At 31.8% G+C, this 25,434-nt stretch overlaps 9 protein-coding genes and 4 pseudogenes across 13 annotated transcripts, besides 4 other annotated features; 2 read left to right on the top strand and 11 right to left on the bottom strand.

Annotated features, from left to right (window-relative positions):
• Positions 1-7,668: part of a mobile genetic element that runs on past the window's edge.
• Positions 1,085-1,535, top strand: TVAGG3_0367890 (annotated as a pseudogene). The gene has a single exon. A coding segment is annotated over exon 1 (451 nt).
• TVAGG3_0367880 (protein of unknown function, DUF4108 family) lies at positions 1,552-1,971 on the bottom strand (the record flags this gene model as incomplete). The annotated part of the gene is made up of 1 exon (XM_051231642.1): positions 1,552-1,971. One exon carries the CDS (start codon positions 1,969-1,971, stop codon positions 1,552-1,554), a length of 420 nt encoding a protein of 139 aa, XP_051101372.1.
• On the bottom strand, positions 2,010-2,999 carry TVAGG3_0367870 (annotated as a pseudogene). The gene has a single exon. A coding segment is annotated over exon 1 (990 nt).
• On the bottom strand, positions 3,268-4,084 carry TVAGG3_0367860 (annotated as a pseudogene). The gene has a single exon. A coding segment is annotated over exon 1 (817 nt).
• On the bottom strand, positions 6,037-6,613 carry TVAGG3_0367850 (uncharacterized protein; the record flags this gene model as incomplete). Its single annotated transcript, XM_051231641.1, has 1 exon — positions 6,037-6,613. A coding segment is annotated over one exon (577 nt), but the record flags the coding sequence as incomplete, so codon positions are not given.
• Positions 6,646-7,533, bottom strand: TVAGG3_0367840 (annotated as a pseudogene). Its single transcript has one exon. A coding segment is annotated over exon 1 (888 nt).
• A 65-nt stretch (positions 7,669-7,733) lies between the features above and the next one.
• On the bottom strand, positions 7,734-8,190 carry TVAGG3_0367820 (protein of unknown function, DUF4106 family; the record flags this gene model as incomplete). The annotated part of the gene is made up of 1 exon (XM_051231640.1): positions 7,734-8,190. A coding segment is annotated over one exon (457 nt), but the record flags the coding sequence as incomplete, so codon positions are not given.
• Positions 8,191-9,062: 872 nt separating this feature from the next.
• TVAGG3_0367810 (protein of unknown function, DUF4106 family) lies at positions 9,063-9,957 on the bottom strand (the record flags this gene model as incomplete). The annotated part of the gene is made up of 1 exon (XM_051231639.1): positions 9,063-9,957. A coding segment is annotated over one exon (895 nt), but the record flags the coding sequence as incomplete, so codon positions are not given.
• Positions 9,958-10,553: 596 nt separating this feature from the next.
• On the top strand, positions 10,554-11,597 carry TVAGG3_0367800 (attachment subunit-related family; the record flags this gene model as incomplete). The annotated part of the gene is made up of 1 exon (XM_001307747.2): positions 10,554-11,597. One exon carries the CDS (start codon positions 10,554-10,556, stop codon positions 11,595-11,597), a length of 1,044 nt encoding a protein of 347 aa, XP_001307748.2.
• Positions 11,598-11,748: 151 nt separating this feature from the next.
• TVAGG3_0367790 (uncharacterized protein) lies at positions 11,749-12,515 on the bottom strand (the record flags this gene model as incomplete). Its single annotated transcript, XM_001300527.1, has 1 exon — positions 12,017-12,502. The coding sequence occupies one exon, from the start codon at positions 12,500-12,502 to the stop codon at positions 12,017-12,019; it is 486 nt and encodes a 161-aa protein (XP_001300528.1).
• Positions 12,516-13,732: 1,217 nt separating this feature from the next.
• On the bottom strand, positions 13,733-17,352 carry TVAGG3_0367780 (paired immunoglobulin-like type 2 receptor family; the record flags this gene model as incomplete). The annotated part of the gene is made up of 1 exon (XM_001300526.1): positions 14,099-17,341. The coding sequence occupies one exon, from the start codon at positions 17,339-17,341 to the stop codon at positions 14,099-14,101; it is 3,243 nt and encodes a 1,080-aa protein (XP_001300527.1).
• A 1,722-nt stretch (positions 17,353-19,074) lies between these two features.
• TVAGG3_0367770 (uncharacterized protein) lies at positions 19,075-20,009 on the bottom strand (the record flags this gene model as incomplete). Its single annotated transcript, XM_001300525.2, has 1 exon — positions 19,511-19,996. The coding sequence occupies one exon, from the start codon at positions 19,994-19,996 to the stop codon at positions 19,511-19,513; it is 486 nt and encodes a 161-aa protein (XP_001300526.1).
• A 2,289-nt stretch (positions 20,010-22,298) lies between these two features.
• On the bottom strand, positions 22,299-23,480 carry TVAGG3_0367760 (nerve growth factor signaling pathway; the record flags this gene model as incomplete). The annotated part of the gene is made up of 1 exon (XM_001300524.1): positions 22,299-23,480. One exon carries the CDS (start codon positions 23,478-23,480, stop codon positions 22,299-22,301), a length of 1,182 nt encoding a protein of 393 aa, XP_001300525.1.
• Positions 23,481-23,874: 394 nt separating this feature from the next.
• Positions 23,875-23,911: a mobile genetic element.
• A 1,123-nt stretch (positions 23,912-25,034) lies between these two features.
• Positions 25,035-25,072: a mobile genetic element.
• A 6-nt stretch (positions 25,073-25,078) lies between these two features.
• Positions 25,079-25,434: part of a mobile genetic element that runs on past the window's edge.

Below are 25,434 nucleotides of genomic sequence, written 5' to 3'. Positions count from 1 at the left end.
CTGCCGAACCATTGGAAGAGAAGAAGTACCCTTGCTGGCAAAAGACAAAAATAGTTGCCTTAGTTGTCATTGCAATTGTACTCGTAATTGAATTCATTGTACTTCTCTTCACGTACATAAAACTCAGCAATGGTATTGCTTTAAGAAGCTACCATCTTACTAAGACTAAACACTTACATTTTTCAAGCTTGACTTTTTACAATTTGAACTTTGTTGCGTAGATATGAATTCTGAAAGAAGTATGAGGGTCTTGTATGACTTTGTACTTCTCCCATAGTTCATGTCTGTCAAACTTACCTGCCATGGACTCTTTCATAAGTTCCATGAAATCGTCTTCGGACAATCCGGGGAAAAGTACAATGTCAGTAAGTATTCTCTTTACATCCTTACTTAAACTCTTTGCTGTCTGTACACAAATGACAACTGAGATGTTAAAGTGTCTGAGCTTCTTAAGAATTCGACACATGTCTTGTTCTCTGTTCTTTAACAAAGGATGAGAGCAAAGTCATCTAAGATAAGAAGACATCTATGAGGGTAAGTCTTCCAATCGTAAGATTGCAATTTCTTCGAAATGTATTCTATCTCTTTCTGTTTGTTTCTGAAGTTTTCTTCTCTAATATTCTCTCTTTCCTCATTTGGGTCTTTAAACTTCGAATTTATATACTCATTTTATAGCATTGTACTTCAAAACTCTTCTTTGGTACTTCTTTATCCAATCTAACAACTCAGAGTCTTTTTACATACTAACTTAACTTCTTTATAATATCTTTGAACGAATTTACGGTTTGGTCAAATTGACCAGAAGTACTACAAATGACAACTAACTCATAGAATGGGTTCTTCTCATCTGTTTTGTTGTTGTGCAGCCATTTTAAGATAAGTGAAAGTCTTACCCGACCCAGGTGGTGCAATTAGACCTGTTATACCATTCTGAGCAAATAAGAACTTGTCATGTATGGGTTTTATCTGAGCATTTTCCAACTTCCTCTTGTTCTTATTTAAAACATTCTCAATTTTTTGTCAATGTCAGCAAAACTTTTTTTCATATATTTTTAGAAAAATTAAAATTTTTATCTTTTAGAAAATGTCTAGTGATTTCGCTATCTATATTCGAGACAAGCTTTTCGACAGCAAAACATCTGTCGACCATAAAATCTTACATAGTGTAAACAAGAAAGGTGAATTTGTTCTAAAGTTCTGTTTCTGGGAATATGACAGAACCATAAACATTAAGCAGAGAAGTCTTAAAATTTGTCAATGACAGACTTGTTGACAGAGATGACGCCTCTTGGAGAGATGAAGTCCAACAAAACTTCTTAGAATGCAAAGAAGACACATGCACTGTTCTTGAAGATGAAATAGAAAACAGAATAGAAGAGCTATTAAAGGACAAAGAACTTTTACAAAAATATGGTTCTGAGAAGTTTGACATAACTCCACCAGAAAAGAAGAGAGAAGAAAAGAAAGAAAAGAAAGTAGAAGAAGAGAAGAAAGAACCAGAGCCAGTTCCAGAGAAAAAGAAATTTGACATGTAAAAATAAAATTTTATTTTTAGAACATTTCTGGGTCAATGTCAATGTTCTCTTCCTCTTTAGGAGCAAACACTGGCTTAGACTCTAAAATCTTTTTACCCAATTTACCTTGAACTTCTACAACTTTAGACTCATAATATTCATAGTCGTCTGCTTTCTTTGGTTCATAAGGTATAACAAGTTTGTATGCTTTGCCTTCTTCGAGTTTTGAGAACCTTCTGTCAAAACTTTCTTTGACTGCTAACAAACCTTCTATGTCTAAGTCTTCAAATTTCGCACCATTTTTAGTCACAATAGCAAACTTAACTGGTTCGATGTTCCAAACTTTGCTGAATGAAGACTTTTCAAAATGGTAGAAGTAAACATTCAAATATGTGAATGGGTCTAGTTCTTCTTTAAGTCCTGACATGTACTTGTTTACTGAGATGAATTTTGCCATCTTTTTCTATCGGATAAAAAAAATATTTTTTTTAAAATTTACTCAGAAAAATTTTTCTTTGTATATACACCATTCTGAACATCTAAAAGACTTTTGACATTTGCCAAGAATGTTCGTTTAGACGCTGTCATATAACCAATACTCTTGACAATATTGTTTATACGAATCGTACAATGACCTTTCATCTAAACACTCAAAGTCAGTTTCATCTATGAACAGTTCATATACACTCTTGTTTGCTTCTAACAATGTTTGTCTCTCTTCGGTATGTGGAATTTGTCTTGGATTGAACTTTGAAATATCTAATGTCATGAAATATGAGAACAAGTGGTTGTAAAAGTCAGATGTAAGTTTCTGCTAAGTCGTCAAAATATTCTGTATCTTGCATATGAGTTCTGACGTTCTGACAACTACATATCTTCTGTCAGAACTTTCTAACTTCATCGGAACAGCATTGTTTGAAACCATAATGAAGTTTGCAACATTTTCACAAACTCTTTGGTCTTTATACTTTCTTTCAACAACTCCAACTTTGTCTGTTATAAGACTCTTCAAAGCATCTGAGTTCAAAACTTTTGTTGTATCTATACTTTGAAGTTCGTTACATACTATAAGTTTCATATTCTCTAGAAGAGTTAAATTTACCGCAGATGTTTCTAAGTTTGTCATATTAGGGTTCGAATAGCCCTCTAACAGTTTGCATAAGATATCTGTAAAGAAAGTGTTCTTACCTGTTCCTTGTTTTCCAATTATAATGAGAGCAGTTTCATTTTTAGCACTTGGATGTTGTAAGATGTTTGCAAACCAACATAAGATATACTCATAAACCTTTTCGTTTCCATTGCATATAATTTCTTTGACATGGTCTAACCAAGCTTCTATAATATTTCTTTCCATTCTACTTGTTCGTATTTATATCCAGTGAAGATAGAATAGAAGTTTGGAGAAGGTGTATAGAACTTTATACCTCGAACTGAAAAATCTTCTAACTTTGACAATAAGATATCCCAAGCATCTAACATCTTCATGCCAACTTGTACGACTTTTATTTTCTTAAGTTTCTGTTTACATTCTTGTTCTGAAACTATTGTCGCTTTAGGTTTGTTAAAGACAACATCCCATTCTTTCATAACATAACATTCTGGGGCAGAGTCGACATAAATGACTAAACGTTTCAAATTCTCGACTGCTTTGTTATAGTCTCGAAATGGACACATATTTCTGAATGTTTGGAAGTCATAAAAATCTGAAACATCTATTCTGTACATTTTTATAAAAATAAAAAAAATATTTTTTTTATTCTTGAGCTATTTGTTGCATTTGTTGTTCTTGAGCTATTTGTTGCATTTGTTGTTCTTGAGCTATTTGTTGTTGAAGTTGTTCTTGTAATACAATACTTTCACCAGTTGCATCTTCCAATTCGAAACTTTCTGCCGTCATTGACAAATACATAGGACATAAAAGTTTTACAGGAACAAAGTTTGCGTCAACTAATGTCAACGTTATACTTGCCAAAGTGTTTGAGTTCACTAAGGTTGAAAATTCTGCATTCGAATGAACAATAGGCAAACCAGCAGAGAAAGTGTTGTTTATACGCATAAGTATCTTTTGGTCATAAGTAGTTTCTGTCGACATTCGAATAGCACTTTGAACCTAAGTTTGAAACAATATATAAAATAGGTGTACTTAAAGTCAATGGAACAGACATTCCTTGTATGACACCTTTTCCTGTTATAGGAAACTGTTGGTAGTAAAAACCAGATATAAGTTTTGTATTATAGCTCATATTGTTTATAGTAAACTCAGTCGGACATCCAAACATAATGAAACCTGCTCTAGTTGCAGCACATGTTACACTCGTCCTTAAAGTATTAAATAAGTCAACAAAACCTGTTGGTGGTATATCTGAGTAAGTATCTTCAAAGGAGTATTTTTTACCATTCACAACAATAAATCTTCTGGTGTCAAAAGAGCAAAACAAGGCTTTAGTCGTCATTGTGTTTAAGGTTAGTTTACAATATCGTCCTTGAGGACTTTGTAAGTTTGTTGTTATAGAATTATATGACTCAGGGTTTTTAGTCGTAATAGTATAAACCACTATGTCTTCTGCCATTTTACTTAGCAAATAAATTTTAATGAAATGTTGTGGTCGTCAAATATTTTTATAACGTCTGGGAAACTATATTTTAAGTTCAACGTTTCACCTCCTTTCATAACGTATATCTTGTCAATGACATTATATGAAACACCACAGCAACTAATGTCGGGTTCTATTTCTTTGATGTTTATATCGTCTGCCTCTGTCAAAAGTTTCAATAGTTCTTTCAAACTTCATGAGGTGCAATGACATATGAGTTCACTTTTACAGGGTTGTGTTCGACCAAGTTTAACATTATACCTAAAGCTTGACAAATCTTCTCCTGAGTTTGAAGTTTGTTTTTCAGTTGTTGGTAGTCATTTCGAATATCTGCAACAGAACTTAAGTCTCTGCTAACTTCAGGATATGTTGGTTCTTTTACAGGAACAATTGTTATACCATCTTCGTCTTCGTATGGTTTCCCCACTTCAACATCTCTTCTTTGACATTGACAATAACACTTTGACTGTTTGTTTGAGTTGGTGAATTTAACTTCACATCTGCCACCGCCATTAAACCTTTTGAAACACTTACGCTTCTATTTTTCGGAAATGACATTTTACTTAGAATAAAAAGATGGACGTATTCGGATATCTCTTCGAATTGAAGCAGAACAAAGTTTACACACACAAACAATACAAATACATTGACAGAATAGTTCTTTACACAAACAATGGAAAATGTTATAGAATAGCAGTCTTTGCTGAACCAAAATATTTTCATAAAGCAAAGAAAGTTGGTATAACCGAAATGGTGAAAGTTCTTGAAGCAGACAAAAATATAACAACAAAACTGACCGATATTTCTAAAGGAAAGTTTATAATACAATATTATGTCAAAACTGGCGTACTGTCAATATTTGACGGAGAGAAGTCAGTTCAAGAACAACTTACTGACCTGCTGCCAAAATCTGCTCGATGGAAGCTGTCGTTATGCCAATCTGAGGAGCCCCAGCAGGTTTCATCGAACGAATCTTCAAAAGAGCATCTTCCGTGAAAAGTGCTATTGGTTTTGTAAACTTCTTTGCTTTCAATTCATCTGGACCGTCTCTGTCACCAGTATATTGTATTTGTACAGTACCAACAGTTGAAATACCACCCATAAAGTCTTCTGAGTCAGCAAATGGAATGCCAAGCCAAAAGTTTGAACGGTCTCCATTTGTATATTGAGTTTTTTGACTCCTGTATGAGTCCATACTTTCACATATGGCATAATAGAACTTTGCATTTCAGGGTTAATGGTTGTTGTGAAGTTGTTGTTAAAGTTCATAGCATCTAATGTCAAGTTGTATGACCTCATATCCTCAACTGTAGAATATTCTTCTCTTGGATAATATTTGCCATCTATGTTTATATGATATTTAATACCGGGGTTGTAGAAACAAGAATAGTCATTTATAGTTCGTCTGAACAGTACAAACATAGTATCTGCATGTTTCATTGCAGTTGTTAAAGCAATATCTGTTTTGCACCTGCGGCTCCTGATTTTGGCACTTTGGTTTCCAACTTCACCTGCAAAGTCTTTGACAGATATTTGGTGTATAGGGAACATAAGTGGAACTGCAATATATTTGGCAGCTAAAGCATTTGAAATATCTGGGTCCAACATATAGACTGCAAGTCTGCTTTCTATTCTCTTGCATTCAAATTTTTCGCATGTGAACTTAACTGGGTCCCAAGCAGTTCCAGCAGCATTGAAATAATAGTTTACTTCAGTGTTGAAGTTTGAGAAACCAAAGTCTAAGTCAACTTTGTCTTTGCAAAATTCGGCGAATGACGTTTTATTTGTTCCCTCTACGTCTGTAATAGTGAATGGGTCTTGTGTTGGTGCAATGACTAAGTTATTTTTGCTTGGAGTAAGTTCAATAGAAATTTTTCCTGCCCAGTTTGGCAAGTATCTTAAAAACCTGAAGATGAGGAAAGATGACAAAGGAACTCTAAGTTTCAGTTTTACTTTAGTGACAGCATTTCCATCTGAACCAGAAAGGTTAACATAAACTCCTGGAACGTTAGGGTCAAGTCTTCTTATTTTCTCAATAGTTGCATACTGGTCTGTTTGTTCTCTAGCTTGTGGTTGTACTGAGTTTCTCAAAGCGAACCATTCATAGTTTGCCCATGTTACTGTTTGAACTAAGTCAGAGTTAGAATATATCTTATATCCCATGAAAACTTCTGGAGCATATTGGTATCCGACATAGAAAATTCCATTGCAACCTTTCTTGTCAGACAACTTGGCAGAAGGTTTTATTTCAATGTCTTGTTCCACGTATAAGAATGAGTTGTCAATAGAAATAATATGAAACCTGTCGCAAGCAATATCTACTGTTGTTGAAGAACCTTCACCAAACTCACCTACATTTCCATAAGAAACAGCAGTTGTATATTCGTAAGTTCCAGGAACTATTTCTGACCTTCTAATGGCATTGTCGCATTCGTTATACCATTCGGAAACATTTCCGTTCATGGCATCCAAAACTGTTGGCGTTATATTCTGAGCGGCGTACATTTCATATGGGTAAAAATATAGAATAGTTGGATTTATGTGTCATAATAGAACCCACGTGGACCAAGCTTTACTTTCTTCCTGACTGAGTTTTTAACTCTTCTTTTTCCTTCATTGCCACTACTTTCACTTTGTTCTTCACTACTTTCACTTTGTTCTACTCTTCTCTTCTTTTTTGGTAACTTGCCCTCTGCTTCAAGTTGTTGCATCTTTGCCTCATGTTCACCTAGTATGTTGTAAATTTCCCATGTCCTTTTTGCCTTTGGGCTCTGGTCGCCCATCTCAGGTAACCTATATCCTAGAAAGATTTTGTCATAGTTTGTATTTGAGTCTTCGCGTATTGTTTGCATGACTCTTTCCTGAGTTTCCGGTTCAAGCTCTTCAAACAGAGCTTGTCCATATGGAATAAGCTCGTTTCCAAATATATGTTTTTGTAGCCATTCTGGTTTTCTTTCCATGTTACCAATTATATCTTTTGTGAATGGGAAAGCTTTTACCCAATGTTTCAGTCTTGCGTCATTTATTTCTGTAGTTGGTTTTATTTTGTCAAGGAACATGTTTTTCAATACTAACATTTCATTTGGTACTGTCCATTTGAGTTTTCTTAAATATTCATCCCTTCTCGTTCATTGTCTGCAAAGTAAGTTTTTATGACATTTTGTAAACTTTCGTTTGCAAGGTCATGTACAATAGGTTCTCTTCCTTCTTCTCCCTAACTTTCTTTCTAAACTCTTCACCAAATATACCATCTTTATGGTTCTGTGTAGTTCTTTGAGATAAATGTTCTAGAACGTCAGGTGTTATATTTCCATCAGCCATGTTCATTTCATACTGGTCCAAAATATCTGCATCTTTCATATCTTTCAATGGCATTAAAGCCGCGCTGAAAATACCAGCTATATCTGGTTCACCATTACTTCCATTGCGTCTACAACTTCTTGGAATTGTGGTTGTAAGTTTATGAACCACCTATCCGGGTTAGCTTTATGACCCCATCTCATTGTAGTTCCATAGTCTGCAGAAACAAAAGTAGGTTTGTTTCCATATTGGTTAGGTTCTGAATGAACTTTAAACAATGTTTCATTTCTATATGTTTTGTTGAAATTTAACCTTTTATTTTCACCGAGTTCAGCCAAAGATTGAACGTTATATGGTCGTAAGTAAAAAGGGTTATTGTATTTGCGTACATTTTCTTTCAGTACTTCCATTCTATGCTGAATATTTTCATCTGGTGTTGGAGTCTTTTGTATGTCGGCAAACATTTTTCGATATTCTTCTACTATGTCAGCCGAATTTTTCTTAGACTCTTGGAAAGATTCCATATTCACCTCATACTCTTGTTGAGGGTCAAGATTTTTCGGCTGTTCCAAATCTTCATCTAGTTCTGTGAAGTTAGTTTCCAAAGGAGGGACTTGTTCGTTTCCTTCAGGCTCTTCTAGCTGTTGTTGCTGAACTATTTCTTCCATGTCTGGTTGTATCTGAACTTCTTCCTGTGGAGTTTCTTGTACCTCATCTGCTGGCATTTCATATATTCCGAGACCGTTTTTAACAAGTTCCCTATCTAAGTCATCCGGACTCATAAACCTTTCTTCTTTCGTTCCGTCTTATTTTTTACGCGTTTCATGAAGAGAGTTGAATTGTCATTTAGCTCTGACACCAAATATCTCGGAGTAAATTCAGTCATGTCATTTGGATGATATGCTATTAAATCATATCCCTTAGCGAGCTTGTATTTTCCAGGTTTGAAATTATATCCCATTTGGTGCTGAGCCATAAAGCTAAATAGGTTCGGGTCAGTATTTCCTTCCTTGAACTTTCTAATAGCTTCTTTATATCTGTCACTAAAGTCAAGAGTATCTGGGTAACCATAGTCTTCTTTAAGCATTTTTAAGAATCTTGGTTTCCTTGTTCTCTACTTCTTTTATGTCCTTGCTCTGTTTGTGGTTGTTGTTGTGCAGGGTTTTGAACTGTTGGTTGTGTGCTGGTTGTGGAGGTGGTTGTTGTGCTGGTTGTTGTTGTGGTGCTGGTTGTTGTGTTGGTTGTTGTTGTGCTGGATTTTGAACTGTTGGTTGTTGTGTTGGTTTTGGTGCATGCCTGTGTCTGTGTCCATGTGACGATGTAAATGTTTTAGGTAGTCCTGGTGCAGGTGCTTCTCTTGGAGGGTTTGGTGGTATATAAGTTCCACCAGCTGGCACATATGTTCCATCTGCAGCATAATGTCCTACCTGACTTTTCGTTTTTAAGAAAGCATTTACTAGGTCTGTTTTGGTCTGTTGTAACTCTTTTTCTTGACTTTCCACAACAGTTGCTCTAACGGCGTCATAGGCACTTTGAACTGCCTGTCTCGTTGCTGCATCTGTTATTTTCGTCATATTTTGTGCTACTTCTCTTAACTCTTTGTCGAAACCTTCAGACTTCAGTTTCTTTCCAGATGAGAAGTCGTTCACTAGTTTCACCTTACTATGAAGAGCTTCGAAGGCATTCTTAAAGTCAGCATTCATTAAAGCTTCATTTGAACTGTCTTCATCCGCTTGTATTTTTGTCCTTATTGACCCTATAAGCTGGGCTGCTTTAGCGTTGGCTTGGGCATCTAACCAGTCATTGTTAGCTTTTATATATTCTGCGCTTTTCATTGCCTTTTGCATGGCTGCGTCGTTATTTTTACTTTCTTGTGCTAAGTTTTCATACTGTACGGTTTGGTTTTGCAACTGTAAAAGTTTTTCTGCCTTTACATTTGCTTCAACTTCTTTTTTATACTCATCGCTATCCATATATGTCTTCAGGGCTTTTTGTTTTATTTCTTCATCTTTCAGTACTTTATATTGAGTAGTATGGTTTTTCAAATTTATAACATCTTGTTCCATTTTTGCTACTTCTGCTGCTTTTTCTGACACTTTTTTCGCATATTCCTCTGTACTTAGTTCTTTCAGTTGCTCTTCTTTCTTCTTTTTCTCTACGTTTAACTCATTGAGTTTCTTTGTGTGTCTGTCATATTCTAGTTTCTTTTCGTTTTCACTTATTTGTTTCTGTATGTCTATGTTTGACTTTTTGACATCTGTTATTTGATTTTTGAGTGAACTCAAATTCATTTGACTTTGAGGGTTATATGCTGTTCCGTCTGCAGCTCCACCATAGCCTGCCATTTTCGCTAAAAGTGCCGCTCTTAAACCTCCACTCTGTGCACCAATAACTCGGTTTAAAAGCATAGGGTTGCTTGACATTTGTTGCAACATAGTGGGGTCATTCAGCATTTGTTGTTGCAACTGTTGTTGTGGTGTCAGTTTTACTATTGGATGTTTCAATGCTCTCTTCCTCTTACGTATATTCTTACGTAGCTTACGTGGCATTTTAAGTGAAGTTAAAAAGCGGTTTTTGACAGATGTTTATATGACACTATTTGTTCAGCTCAAAAAACTACTCGGTCAAAGTGTTGTCAGTTTTGTAAAATAACCGTCCTATCTCATTCTATAAGGGGGAAAGTCTTCTCAAAGTATACTTCCTTGGAACGCCCGTAACTTTTCCTGTAGCGACGATAGACCCTTACTTGTCCGGACAAAGTTATACTATTTTGAGTGCTCTACAAAAAAAGTCAACGGCGACGACTCTCAAAAACCGTTGTGTAAAAAGTTTTACCGTTGGACAAAAAAGTATATATAGAAAACAAAAAACGTTTATAGTTCATTCAATATTTGAGATGGAACGGTTTGCCAACGGAGACTTTTCAATAAAATAAAAAAATAGAGGGGGTTACCGTTGACAAAAACCGTTTATTTCAAACTCTTATTTGAGTTTATTTTTCATAATGGAAGGAAGAAAAAGTGTCGCAAACAATTCGTCGACTACCTCTGCAGTTAAAGTTCCTACAACTTATGTCTCACCATTTTCAAAACCCTTACGACCTCCTATAATACCAAAGCAACTTCCTCATACAATTCAAGACAATTTGTCCAACAATTTGAGTTCTTCTTCTCAAAACACAACAGATACAGTTGTCCAAACAGCACCAGAACAAGTTTCACATAGTTCTACAATTCAAGACAAATTGTCCAACAATTTGAGTTCTTCTTCTTCTCAAAACACAACAGAAACATCTGAAACAGATTTACAACCAGCACCAGAACAAGTTTCACATAGTTCTACAAGTATGTTAACAAGAGCACAATTTCAAGATTTAATTTCTCTTGAACAATATTCGAGTAACGAAACACAAACCGACGACTGTAACCTCTCGCTACCCGAATCCATTCAAAGAAAATACGCCATGAAAAGACTGAAATTGTTGTATAAACTTCTTAACAATTGGGGGGTCGAAGACAACTCAGACTATAGTGAAATGTTTAACAAAGTCATAGAATCTGTTAAACCAATTGAAAACGACATAAAAAATCCCGGTGTTCTTGTAGACCTTTTCGCCTCAAAATTACCAGTTACAACCAATCTAATAGCAACACAAGCTATAGAACAATTTATTTTATGTTTTCCCAAGCAATATAGACAACACCTGAGGGAAACAAGAATAGGAAAATTTCAATTGGTGTATCCTACAACATACAACTATTACGAAGAAGCAAATGAATATGGAGAACTCTCATTCCATTTCACACTTTCAGTTCCTGAGGGAGAAGAAAAAGCAATCTATCATGTACAATCTCTTGCAGGATGTGAAGGAAAACCACACATTATAACTACTGTTGCAATTGACAAACCTGCAAGAGTCGAAGACGATGTTTTGTTCGCGTCCATTGCTGGTTTTGGCATGGGAGAACCAATTCCAATTTCCCATTTCACAGAATACTCAGCACAACATTTTCAAAATGTAGAATTCGTGTTCTACGACCAGCAAAAGTTCCTGCTAACAAAACCAAAGAAACAATTTGTCTCAATATTTGTTGCTGGTCATGTGGCTGACAAAGAGCCATCAGATACTGACTATGAAGAAGAGGAGGAGGAAGAAGAAAACGATAGCGATGTCGTTCTTATCGAATAAAAACTTTAATTTCTTACTATATAATTTTTTTAGTTCTCCTCTAGGTTTTTTTAGGGGCTAGAAGGGGCGCAGCCCCTGGAAGCCCCACTCACCTGACCTTATATTAATATGATTATTATTGTAGCTGATATATGAAGCTTTCAGAACAACAAAAGAAAAAGAGTAAAGTGTCATTTTGATGAATTTATCCAATGGATGCTATCTGTTGTTGACAAATGCTGTGTATGAGTGGATTATTTATTACTCAAGTTCTGTTAGCATTCAGTACGATTATTTGAAAATAATATTTTCAAAAAAAATTATTGAAGATTGGATAATAAAATATTAAGGAAGATTAAAACAGTTGATGTTTAAAAACATATATAACAGCGTATTAGAGAATAAAATAACAAAAATAAACAAAAATTTAAAAAAAAAACTCAAAGTAAAGCTTCGTAATATGAATCACTTCCTGCATCAAGGTCTAGTGCATCTAGGTATTTTGGTGTGTTGTCAATATTATATTCTGGTGCGTTATAAGGGTCTAAACCACTTGAAGACAAGTGGATAGAAATCCTGCAAAGAATGTGTGGACTGCTCTTACTTGTGTTGTTCATAAGTTTATTTTCATTAATAACTTCATCAAAAGGAAGTTTAGAACTATCATAACTTAAGTTTGAAACAAGTTCGTCTTTAAGAAGACCTTTCTTATATAGGTATATAGTAAATGATGTGTGTTTATTGTTGTCTAGTTTGATATGGAAATATTCATTAATTCGGTGTTTCCCGTAAAGGAAAGGAAACTTTTCGGAGCAAATACCAGATTTGTGATTATAAATAACATAGTAATACTTCTCGTGATGATGGTGGTGATTGTTCTGTGAATAAATCTTAAATCCTTTGAGGTGGAAATAAAGAATTGCCATTTGGAATTTGACATTTGTAAATCGTTCAAATCAAATATTGAATTCATGAAGAAAAACAATTGTTATTTTCGACGAATTTGATATCAATAATACTCAAAGATGATATTATTCAAACGACGATCTCTCACAAAAAGCATGCCGATAAATCAAAATTGAATATCGTTTGCTGAGCTAAAAAAATTATAGAAAAATAAATATAAAATAATTCCTTATTTGATAAAAAAATGATTGTTTTGATAATCGGAAAAGTGACAAATTTTCCAAATAAGATTTGTTGAACCCCTATTGATGTATTTCATCTCTTTCTACTCTGCATATATCGTTTTATGTGTGAACGAGCATTTATATTTTACAATATCAATGATTTAACTTAAAAATAAAAAGATCATTTTATAAATGACAGTCTTCCAAGTTTAATATGCCTGTAAAAAATAATTAGAACATTTCTATTATCGAACTACTGAGAGGATAGCCGATTGTTTCAATATAAGGTAGTCACAAAATCTAAGTAGTGAGGCTCTCAAAAATTGAACCGTACTCCATACAAAATTTGTGTACCCTCACTACTTAGATTTTGTGGCCTTCAATTGAGAGGTTAGTTTTGATAGAGCAAGTTATAAAATTAAAAGGGAAAAATAAATAAAATTTAAACATTTAATTATATATAATGTAAGGAGTGTAATTCCAAATTTTCTAAAAACTATTCAAATTTGAGCATTTTTTTGGAAATAGTAAATCTAATATGTACATCTAATAACAACATGATTCATCACCTTTTCAAGCTCTGCAGTCAATTTTTTGAAATTTGATTGAAATAAATGTAGCAAAAATTACATTTCATTAGGGAATATATGAGTTTCTCTGGAAACAGGCTGATAAATTTTAAATTTTGTCCAATCAACATGAATGCATTGAGAAATTTGGATTGATTTTCTGGTAGAATCTGGAACAATTCAACCATGTATAAATGGATCATGTAATCATCATGAAATGTTAGTGTTAGAGTTCAAAAGAAACAGAATGAGTGGAAATCAAACACGATCTGAATAATTTTAAACGTATACAATCTTTAAGTTTGTATTTTGAATTCTACATATATGATTGTGTAATTCGTTCTTTCAAATTTTCGGATTCAGGCATGTTTTGATAAAATTCATTCCCAAAAACGTCAATTAACAATTAAATTTAGTGTATTTTAAATATATATACGTATTATATTTTATAAATTATATTAAATTCGCAAAATTTTAAGTTTTAAACAAAAATAAAAAATGTTCAAAATATGAAATTATGCATAGGATATTAAAATTTACATGTTAGCAATTTTTTTGAATTGCTTTCAATTTTCATATTGAAATTTTTAAGATTTTTTTCTGAAATAATAAGCAAGAATATCAACCTAAATAATATTAAATTCCATGCGTTAATTTCCCCTCAAAAGTCATTGACCGCCTCTCAATCTAGATTTTGTGAGTACTTTATTTTCGTAATTATTCAAGATCAAATTATAAAACCATATATAACAATTGAATTATAAATTAAATGAAAGGAAATATATTGTTTATTCCGCAAAATTTGATCTTAAAAATCTTAAATTTAGACATTTTCTCCATCTGGAGAATCTGAGTCAATACCTGCATCAACATCTGCTGTTGAAAAAAGCGGATTATCAGCTGTAGCATATTCTTCACCTGTGACTGTTGTACGCGTTTCTTCGTTCATCATGTCTATTGAATCATTATTTGTATCATCGTTAGCTGAACCATTATCTTTCTTTCTCTTCATCAAGATAATAGTGATAATAATAATTGCTGCAACCACAAGAATAGCAATAATAACTCCGATTACAATTCCCGCTGTTTTTCCTGGATTCGTCTTTCCACCCCTACTTTTTGGATCATTATTGTTTCCTGAAGAATTTTCATTTATTTTAGATGAAGGTACCGATTGCGAAGGATGAATAGTTGGTTCTGAATTTGGAAGAACTTTGAATGTGGCATCAATAGAAGATTTCCTATTGTCATCACCGAATGTGAATGTGATTGTGACATCTTTGTTTGCATAGCTGTCGTCAGGTGTGAACTTGTGTGTGTAAACGGTGGATTCGCTATTTTTGGTGATAGTTGTTTCGTCACCAATCTGGATATTGTTGATAGAATAACTGAATTTGAGGCTGTTGTCATCGATGTCTGTAACTTTGATCTTGAATTGGCATTCGTCGCCAACATGAACTTCCTTATTGTATTCTTCGGCAAAACTCAAATCGATTCGAGAATTGAGAACTCTGATCTCATCGATTTCGACTGGTGTTGATGTTTCTTCACCAACCTTAGCAAACAACTTCAATTTGTATGTCTTTTCTTCTTCGGGTATCGGAATTGCTGATTCAACTTCAACTGAAATCTGATTGTCTAGACCGTTTTCTGTTGTGAAATGATCAAGTTCTTTCGTTTCGACAAGCTGGCCTGTCGAGAAATCATACAACTCGTATATTGCTTTGACTGTTTCGCCTGCACGCTTAACACCGAACGTGTAGTATACATACAGATCTTTGTCATGGTGGATCTCGGTTTGAACATCCCTTGTAAGAGTAAGTTCTGGTGGGGCGTGATCGGTGATGTTGAATGTTCTGTGTATGCTCACTTCGGAACTTGAATCTCTTCCAACGATGTAATATTCAATAGAACCTGTACTTGGTGGAGCTGTGAATGTGAATGTCTCAACAGAACTCCTTGTCTGTGTCAAAGAAAGTGTTCTTCTATCTGATCTATCATTACCGATTCCAGCTGAAATATCAACTGTTGTATCATCTTCATCAGAAATTGTAACACTAAATGAATACCTCCTTGAAATTTCAACGTTTTCTGCGATTGGTTCCACCCATACTAATTTAATGGGTTCATTGTAAATATGAATTGTCATTGTCCATACTGGATCTGATTTGACAGAATTTGCTGATACCCATATTCTGATGAAGTAATCGCCTTCAGATTCGGGAAGGGGGATTCTCGTTGAGACTAATTCATCATATAATTTCGATGTTGTTGTAACAAAATGACCGAGCTCACCACTTTGTGTGAATCCATCATCATTGACGAGTTCATATTGTGCTTTGACTGTAACGCCACTCTCTGCATATCCATATCGTGCATGGATGACAAAATCTTCATCATGCCGATATCTGTCCTTATCAATTTGATCGATGAGTTCGAATTTTGGTGTCTTTGGTAATATTGTATGCTTCGATGTAAGATGTGCTTCTTTGACAGTATCGTTGAAATAGAAAACTAATGTAACTTCTTTGTTAACATATTGAGATGTTGGAGTCCATTTGAATGTATATTTTGTTGTTTGTTCTGTTTTTCCAAATTGAACTGGATCATCAGATCCATCTCCATCAACTGTATACCTGAATAAAAGAGAATTATCGTCTGTATCGTTAACAGTAAAAACAAATGAATACTCTGTTCCAACTTCAATAGCTGATGGTGGCTTTGATTCGAATGAAAGTTGTATTTTTTCATTGTAAATAAGGAAATAGAGCTTTTGTTCTTCTGAGTTCTTATCTCCTGAAACAGATTGAAGTACTAAGTAGAAGATTTCATCTACTTCTGGCATTTCAATGTCTTTTCTGATTTCTTTAGTTATATTATCATTTGTTGTGAATTCATCAAGAGTGCCTTTACTGTACAATGTTTCATCGCTGTAGTTCCAAAATTGATAGTTGAGCTTGACATTAGCGCCTGATGCATCTATACCATAAACGGCGTGGATCGTGTAGTGTCCGTTGTGATCTCTCTTAATTGGTGATTCCTTACTTCCTTCATAGTTTCCATCTTCGTCTGGTTGAATGTCTAGCAATGATAGTGTTGGTACAGCATTTGAATTTTGAACTGTTACAAGATATTTAACAGATGTCGAATTGAATGTTTCATACTTCGAGAATAGTTTGATTGTATATTGACCTGATGTTTCTGGTAACTTGATATTATACTGGTATTCTTTTTCAACATCAGATGAATCTCTCGTGAATGTGTCGACTTCATGAAATTCAATTGCCTTTCCGTTGCTATCATAGATTTCATAGCATGCTATGCTTGATCTTCCTGTCTTGGCGAATCCATGCTTGACTGGAACACTGAATGTTTCGCCTACTTCATATGACTCTTTAACAGTAACTCCTCCATTGACATAGAAACTAGGTGGATCATATATGCCTTTTGCAAGATAATAAATTATCTCCACTGGTTCATCTGGTGTAATTTTGGCATTCCAAAAAGCTGTGAAAATATCAGCATTGGTAGAATACATATGTTTTGATGAGTTTGTAAATGTCCTCTCTGGAGAAATAGTAAATCTATGAATGAAACTTCTCCCCAATCGGTTTGTTGCATCTTCATATCCTAAGAAAAGAATAGTATATGCAAGACTTGTTGTTGACTTATTTTGTAGGACAAATCCATAATGACTGTTAGTTGTTTCAAATACTTTGAAGAGTTTTGAACCTAAATATGCATTCCAAGTAAATCCGAACCATGAATACTTTGAAACGGAGGATGTGATCTTTGTTGTAACTTTAATAATGTTGGAATCGGCATCAACGGGTGTATACGAATATTCAGTATTAATTCCAAGGGCTCTAGCTTCCAATGCTGTTTTATATGTTCCATCGTCCTTCTTTGTTGGATACTTATTATTTTTTAACAAATATCTGATATACAAGCCATCAGAATTCTCGGATAAGGAATTTTCACCATCAAAAATATCATAATTCGCCTTTTCGTCATTCACTTTGATGCTGAGTGAATGAGCCTTTAAGAATAAGAAACTTAAGAACATACTTATTTTTGACGAAAGGAAAAATGATTGTTTATAAGAGTTGAATTTGAGAACTTTACGTTACAATGTATTCTCAAAAATTGTGAAAAAAACAAATTTCAAAATTGAATGAATTGATTATAAAATTGAATAAAGTACCATCAATATCATATGATCTCAATCATTAAAAATGATGAATTGTTCAATAAAATATGATTAAGCTTAATAAAAACACTTTTGAGAAAATTTGACAACCAAATATCATCATAAAATGAAATTTGTATTTGGCATAATTCCCTATTTTCAAATTTGCAAGATAAAATAAGGTTGATAATAAAACATCAACTAATGAAAATGTTAATATTTTTGTCAGACTTGTCTAGACGTGAATTTATCTTAATATTCGAATTTTGTCAAAATTTGCATTGATTTTAGATCTTTGAAACGTGCTTTTCAAAAAAGTTTGAAAATATTACTGTTGCTAATTTTTCATAACAAACCAGACACCGGCGGTTAAATTTTCGACAATTTATCGCAATTAACTATGGAAATAAGATTTATTTAAATGAAATAGTATGTGAGTAAATGTTTTGTGACCTCGATAGCGCATGGCTATAAATTTTATCTGAATTGAAAGGAGCCGATTCATCCAAGAATTCTGTCATCGATCATTAATCTAAGGTAGTCACAAAATCTAAGTAGTGAGGCTCTCAAAAATTGAACCGTACTCCATACAAAATTTGTGTACCCTCACTACTTAGATTTTGTGGCCTTCAATTGAGAGGTTAGTTTTGATAGAGCAAGTTATAAAATTAAAAGGGAAAAATAAATAAAATTTAAACATTTAATTATATATAATGTAAGGAGTGTAATTCCAAATTTTCTAAAAACTATTCAAATTTGAGCATTTTTTTGGAAATAGTAAATCTAATATGTACATCTAATAACAACATGATTCATCACCTTTTCAAGCTCTGCAGTCAATTTTTTGAAATTTGATTGAAATAAATGTAGCAAAAATTACATTTCATTAGGGAATATATGAGTTTCTCTGGAAACAGGCTGATAAATTTTAAATTTTGTCCAATCAACATGAATGCATTGAGAAATTTGGATTGATTTTCTGGTAGAATCTGGAACAATTCAACCATGTATAAATGGATCATGTAATCATCATGAAATGTTAGTGTTAGAGTTCAAAAGAAACAGAATGAGTGGAAATCAAACACGATCTGAATAATTTTAAACGTATACAATCTTTAAGTTTGTATTTTGAATTCTACATATATGATTGTGTAATTCGTTCTTTCAAATTTTCGGATTCAGGCATGTTTTGATAAAATTCATTCCCAAAAACGTCAATTAACAATTAAATTTAGTGTATTTTAAATATATATACGTATTATATTTTATAAATTATATTAAATTCGCAAAATTTTAAGTTTTAAACAAAAATAAAAAATGTTCAAAATATGAAATTATGCATAGGATATTAAAATTTACATGTTAGCAATTTTTTTGAATTGCTTTCAATTTTCATATTGAAATTTTTAAGATTTTTTTCTGAAATAATAAGCAAGAATATCAACCTAAATAATATTAAATTCCATGCGTTAATTTCCCCTCAAAAGTCATTGACCGCTTCTCAATCTAGATTTTGTGAGTACTTTATGAATCTGTTTGAAAATAAATGTAATTCAAGAAATTTGTTTTTATCAGGATAAAATCATTTTTATTCACAGTCTATAAAAATCCGAATATTGATTTCATAATGTACTTATATAAATATTGCTAAATTTGTGACTGATATTAATGATTTGTTGTAATTTCAGAAAGAATAACGTAAAGTTTTGCGAAAACAATCGATCGTATATTAATATGATTATTATTGTAGCTGATATATGAAGCTTTCAGAACAACAAAAGAAAAAGAGTAAAGTGTCATTTTGATGAATTTATCCAATGGATGCTATCTGTTGTTGACAAATGCTGTGTATGAGTGGATTATTTATTACTCAAGTTCTGTTAGCATTCAGTACGATTATTTGAAAATAATATTTTCAAAAAAAATTATTGAAGATTGGATAATAAAATATTAAGGAAGATTAAAACAGTTGATGTTTAAAAACATATATAACAGCGTATTAGAGAATAAAATAACAAAAATAAACAAAAATTTAAAAAAAAAAACTCAAAGTAAAGTTTCGTAATATGAATCACTTCCTGCATCAAGGTCTAGTGCATCTAGGTATTTTGGTGTGTTGTCAATATTATATTCTGGTGCGTTATAAGGGTCTAAACCACTTGAAGACAAGTGGATAGAAATCCTGCAAAGAATGTGTGGACTGCTCTTACTTGTGTTGTTCATAAGTTTATTTTCATTAATAACTTCATCAAAAGGAAGTTTAGAACTATCATAACTTAAGTTTGAAACAAGTTCGTCTTTAAGAAGACCTTTCTTATATAGGTATATAGTAAATGATGTGTGTTTATTGTTGTCTAGTTTGATATGGAAATATTCATTAATTCGGTGTTTCCCGTAAAGGAAAGGAAACTTTTCGGAGCAAATACCAGATTTGTGATTATAAATAACATAGTAATACTTCTCGTGATGATGGTGGTGATTGTTCTGTGAATAAATCTTAAATCCTTTGAGGTGGAAATAAAGAATTGCCATTTGGAATTTGACATTTGTAAATCGTTCAAATCAAATATTGAATTCATGAAGAAAAACAATTGTTATTTTCGACGAATTTGATATCAATAATACTCAAAGATGATATTATTCAAACGACGATCTCTCACAAAAAGCATGCCGATAAATCAAAATTGAATATCGTTTGCTGAGCTAAAAAAATTATAGAAAAATAAATATAAAATAATTCATTATTTTTGAATCTCATCGTTTCAATGCAAATTGAAATAAGATTATTTGAACCACTGATGATGTATATTATCTATTTATACCCTGTACTTGACGTTTTATATACGAATATTTATTTAAGACCAGAAAAAAATCCAGAAAAATTATATTGTTTAGATTTATTTGATGAATGGTACATATTTAAGCAGAAATTCTTGATGCTATTCAAATTATTGATTTTTAACAAACATTCATGAATGTCGACAAGTGCTATATATTAAATGTTTGTTAGTATACATGTATTTTAATTATACCACATTTTTCCAAATATATCGACATTTTTTTAATCTCATTCAAATATTTATAAGGAATTATAGGATATTTGAGTAATAAATGCATTGGTTATATTATATCAATCCGATAAGTTACCACTTATAACTAAAGATACCTGAAATCCTAATTTTGTTGAATGGTAATCTTCACATAATGTCATTTTTAAAAAAGTGGCATCTGAGTATATTGTTTCGGCTTTATCTGGTCGTGGAAGCAGAACCAATCCATAACACCAGCATGAAACAATTGTATACTTGGGACCAAATAATATCTATATTGTAAAAATCAAATCATTCGATGTTCAACTTGTCATATCTTGCATTAAAGTTAATACTTTTATTTTTTCGAAATATTACAACACCAACTATCTTATGTATTACCAGTGATAACCAAAGAACTATTTCAGCATAATAAATTTAACTCAATTTTGAAACAACAGATTGACTAACCATTCGTATCTGTTGCATACTGCTAGATAATGGCATCTCAAATGCCATAACTTAGCTTTCCATTAAAGTAGAGATACAGTTCTGATGTTGCCTATTTAGAACAATCATTATCAGCTGATCAAAGGACTATGATGCTAAATATGAGTCTACAAATTTCATACGAATTTTATTCTGATTTAATATCGAGAGCAATCAAGTTTTATTTATTGAACTTACCATTGAATAAAATCGTCATTTTATTGATTACCTTCTAGATGTTTACTATTATTTGTAAGTACATGAAACAAATCCTTTATTTGATCCAAATATATTTTTATTTTACATACAATGCTTGATAAACTATATACCATTATAAATTTGTTTGATAAGTAACTATGCATAAATTGAATTTGCTGTAATATACCTATTTTAAAGATTATTAAAAAATTATTTTTTAAATTTTGATGTAATATTGATATTTTTAGTATACAAATTGTAGTAAAACAAAAATAAAATGATTTTATAGATTTAAAGTTCAAAAATACACCTTAATTTCATCAGTAATTTGAAATAATCTAGAATTATAACCTCAAATTTCCAAAAAAAATCGAGAATTGTAAAATTCAATATCAATTTCAAGAAAATTACATTTGCATTTTCCTAAATCAAAAAAATTTGGAAAAAATCACAGGAGTAAAATTCATTCCAGGTGTCCGCCGCAACAACATCCTATCAAAAACAACTCGAAATTTTTAAATATTGATATCGATTTTCATCAAACACTTAGTGTCGATTGTTTACAGTTAGGCATATTGCACATCATTGAGTTATAATATATTTGAACATACTGTAAACAGTTTTCGAAATTTATCAATTTTTCACGCGGATCAACAATACTCTAACTATCATACACAGATATTCATACCACAATCTTATTATAACAAGGAATACTTAATATAACTGAAGATATAACGATTAATTTACCCAATTCTAAAAATATTTTCAATTAAATATCCTTGCTAATGAATCTTTTCTGTGTGCTTGTAGAAGAAGAGCCGAAAAAAGCAATTTTATAAAATACTTTCTTTAAAATAGTTTAATCAGTACATAATTTTCTTTCTTAGCGTCGAATTTTACTATTCATGAACCATGTTCTCCATTTTATTCTCATGGTACATTCAAATATCCTCATTGAAAAGAAAAATGTGGATATTTAAATTTCGCAAAATCTAAAGAAAGCCATTCAATAAACTTATATATATTATTACTATGCTCATCATGCTTAATTCAATTGGTCCAATTTTAGTCGATATACTTGCTTGAATAAAAAAATATTATGAAAATACTTACAATTTTTATAAAACTTTGATTTTATAGTCCTTCTTGTATTCTCTCAGGAGTTTCTCAACGTTTTTTGAATCACAATCTACGCTTATCATCAAAGCATCGTATTTATTGACGTCAACAGCTTCAATATTTGCTCTTTTCTCAATAAGTAGCTTTGTTAGCTTGCAAGCATCGCTCATAGCGCATTTCATCAGTACTGTTTGGTTAAATTTATCAGTTTTCTCGATAAAAGCTCCTTTTTCAATCAAAATTTTTGCAACATCGACAGAATCATATTGAGCGCATGCCATCAACGGAGTCTTTGAGAACTCATCTTCATCATCAACCGAAGCTCCATTTTCTATAAGTAACTGAGCAACTTTTACCGAATTTCCTTCTGATGCGTAAATTAAAGGCGTAGAACCTATTACATCCCTTGCATTTACATTCGCATGACATTGTTCAATAAGAAATTTCGCAACTTCATATGAATCATTGGCAGAACAATAAGTTAAAGGAGTAATTTTATAAATTGAGGTATCTTCTACATCCATTTTATTATCTATTAGTAATTTACATATATCTAGGCTATCTAATATACAACAGTGATCTAAAGCTGTCAATTTATTGAAATCTCTCGATTTAATATTTGCTCCTTTGCTAATTAACAAATTTATTAAAGAAGGAATACAGAAACGTGCTGCAGATGGGAAAGCTATGAATCCTCCGTTATCCGGACTGTTTATTTCTTTGATTGAACATAGTTTTGCTAAAAACATTTCGATGTTATACGAAAATGTACATTTTGACCATGAATACTCTAAATCGTACTTGCTTTGGAGATAATTAGCAATATCATTGTGATGTGCTACAACAGAATTGTTGATACACCTCATATTTGGTAAAAATTTTTGTTCGCAAAATTGAATTATTTCGTTATCACCACCAAGACATGCATTTTCTAGTGTTTTCATTGTAACTTTGGCTTGGTTGCATACAAGAAAGCGAAAACATTCAACAGATCCATAAAAAGCGCAATGATCTATCAAATTATTTCCTTCTATGCTTGTATCGACATCAAAATTAGTTGCGTTTGCAAATTTTGCTAATTTTTGCGCATTATCTTGGAATATAGAATGTAATATTGATGATTTATCGTATATTTCTAAAATATCTTGAATTTTTGAATTTTTGTATGCGAAATCGCTCATGGGCCAATCGAACACATGCTTTTTAGAGATAATTGCTCTTAAGGATTCTGTTTTTAATAATGTATTATGTAGATAAATTGGATATTTTTTATAAAATTCCTCGAAAAGTAAATAATATAGGCGCAAATTATGTAGTCTATAGTTTGAAATACGATCAATGATTCTAAATACGTCTTGTGGCTTTATTTTATGGACATTCATATTCTGTTCGGCTAAAATGATGATATTTTGGATAGTATCTTCATTAATATTGACTACACTATTTACGAGATCTATATAATCCGAGTAATTTTTCATCAATTCCTCTTCTAAAAATATTACATCGGACATATAAAAATTAATGAAGAAAGTTCGTAAAAAGTACATTGCCCTTTCTTTTAGAATATGATGGGTGTAATAAACAGAAATTCATCAAAAGTGACAGCTCTCAATTTTTTGACATTTGTAAATTCTAAATTGAATGAGAAAAATGAAATAATACTAAGCATAATACAATATTCTAGATTTAATTATAATTAGGAAAAAGTTAGTTTTGAGAGTACTTTTCATAGGCATATAGAATGAAATCTTCTGAAAAATCAAATTCAATGATCTTAAAAGCGAAGGATAAACCTCAAAATTTACGAATATAATGAGTGGGAATATAATGCTTATCTATCATAAAACCATATGAAATATCAATTTTTGCTTTACGCCTAATTTTTGACGACAATTAGCAAAAAATGTTAAATGTTAACACTCAGTCCATTTGAATATGAAAAATAAAATTGACTTTGATTAAATGTTTTTATTTATCATGCAATTCTTCTTGCGACCAAAGATTTGAATAAAAGTTCAAAAAATAAGATAGCTTAAAAAATAATATACGGTAGTGTTTACTAATAGATGAATAGTATATAAATTCTATTAAAATGGATTTGATCCAAAAAAATATATAAAATTTGATCATAAATAAAATCGTTTTAAATTACTTCTTCATTTAAATTATAACAATTATTTTTGGTTTTATATTTTTTTGGATCAAATCCATTTTAATAGAATTTATATACTATTCATCTATTAGTAAACACTACCGTATATTATTTTTTAAGCTATCTTATTTTTTGAAATTTTATTCAAATCTTTGGTCGCAAGAAGAATTGCATGATAAATAAAAACATTTAATCAAAGTCAATTTTATTTTTCATATTCAAATGGACTGAGTGTTAACGTTTAACATTTTTTGCTAATTGTCGTCAAAAATTAGGCGTAAAGCAAAAATTGATATTTCATATGGTTTTATGATAGATAAGCATTATATTCCCACTCATTATATTCGTAAATTTTGAGGTTTATCCTTCGCTTTTAAGATCATTGAATTTGATTTTTATATAAAATAGTTATATATTAGAAAATAATATGAGTTTATGTGATATTATTTTTCAGAAGATTTTGTGTTCTTCTTCAAAATTTTATTTTTTTATTAAAAAGAATCTTTACAAAATATACATTACTTTAATTAATATTTAAAAACGTGCTCTATCAAAAGTTCCAAAAATTCAATATTTTAGCTTTTCTGAGGTGTCACTTTTGATGAATTTCTGTTTACAACATGATGGAAAAAAAAAAAAAAAAAAAAAAGGTAGTGGGGCTTCCAGGCACTTCGTGCCTTCTAGCCCCGTTGATGTTTAGTATAAAATGAAAGTCTTTACGAAGAAGAACTTTACAAAACATAGACAAGAAAGTTCATGAGGAACTCTCAACAAAGTCTTTACGAAGAAGAACTTTACAAAACATAGACAAGAAAGTTCATGAGAAAGTCTTTACAAAGTCTTTACGAAGAAGTCTTTACAAAGTCTTTACGAAGAAGTCTTTACAAAGTCTTTACGATGAACTCTCAACAAAGTCTTTACAAAGTCTTTACAAAACATAGACAAGAAAGTTCATGAGAAAGTCTTTACAAAGTCTTTACGAA

This window comes from Trichomonas vaginalis, chromosome V (genome assembly GCF_026262505.1).
Source record: "Trichomonas vaginalis G3 chromosome V, whole genome shotgun sequence".
NCBI classification, from domain to species: Eukaryota; Parabasalia; order Trichomonadida; family Trichomonadidae; genus Trichomonas; species Trichomonas vaginalis.
Note: the sequence above shows the minus strand (reverse complement) of the source record. Positions and strands in the feature narration are given on the sequence as shown.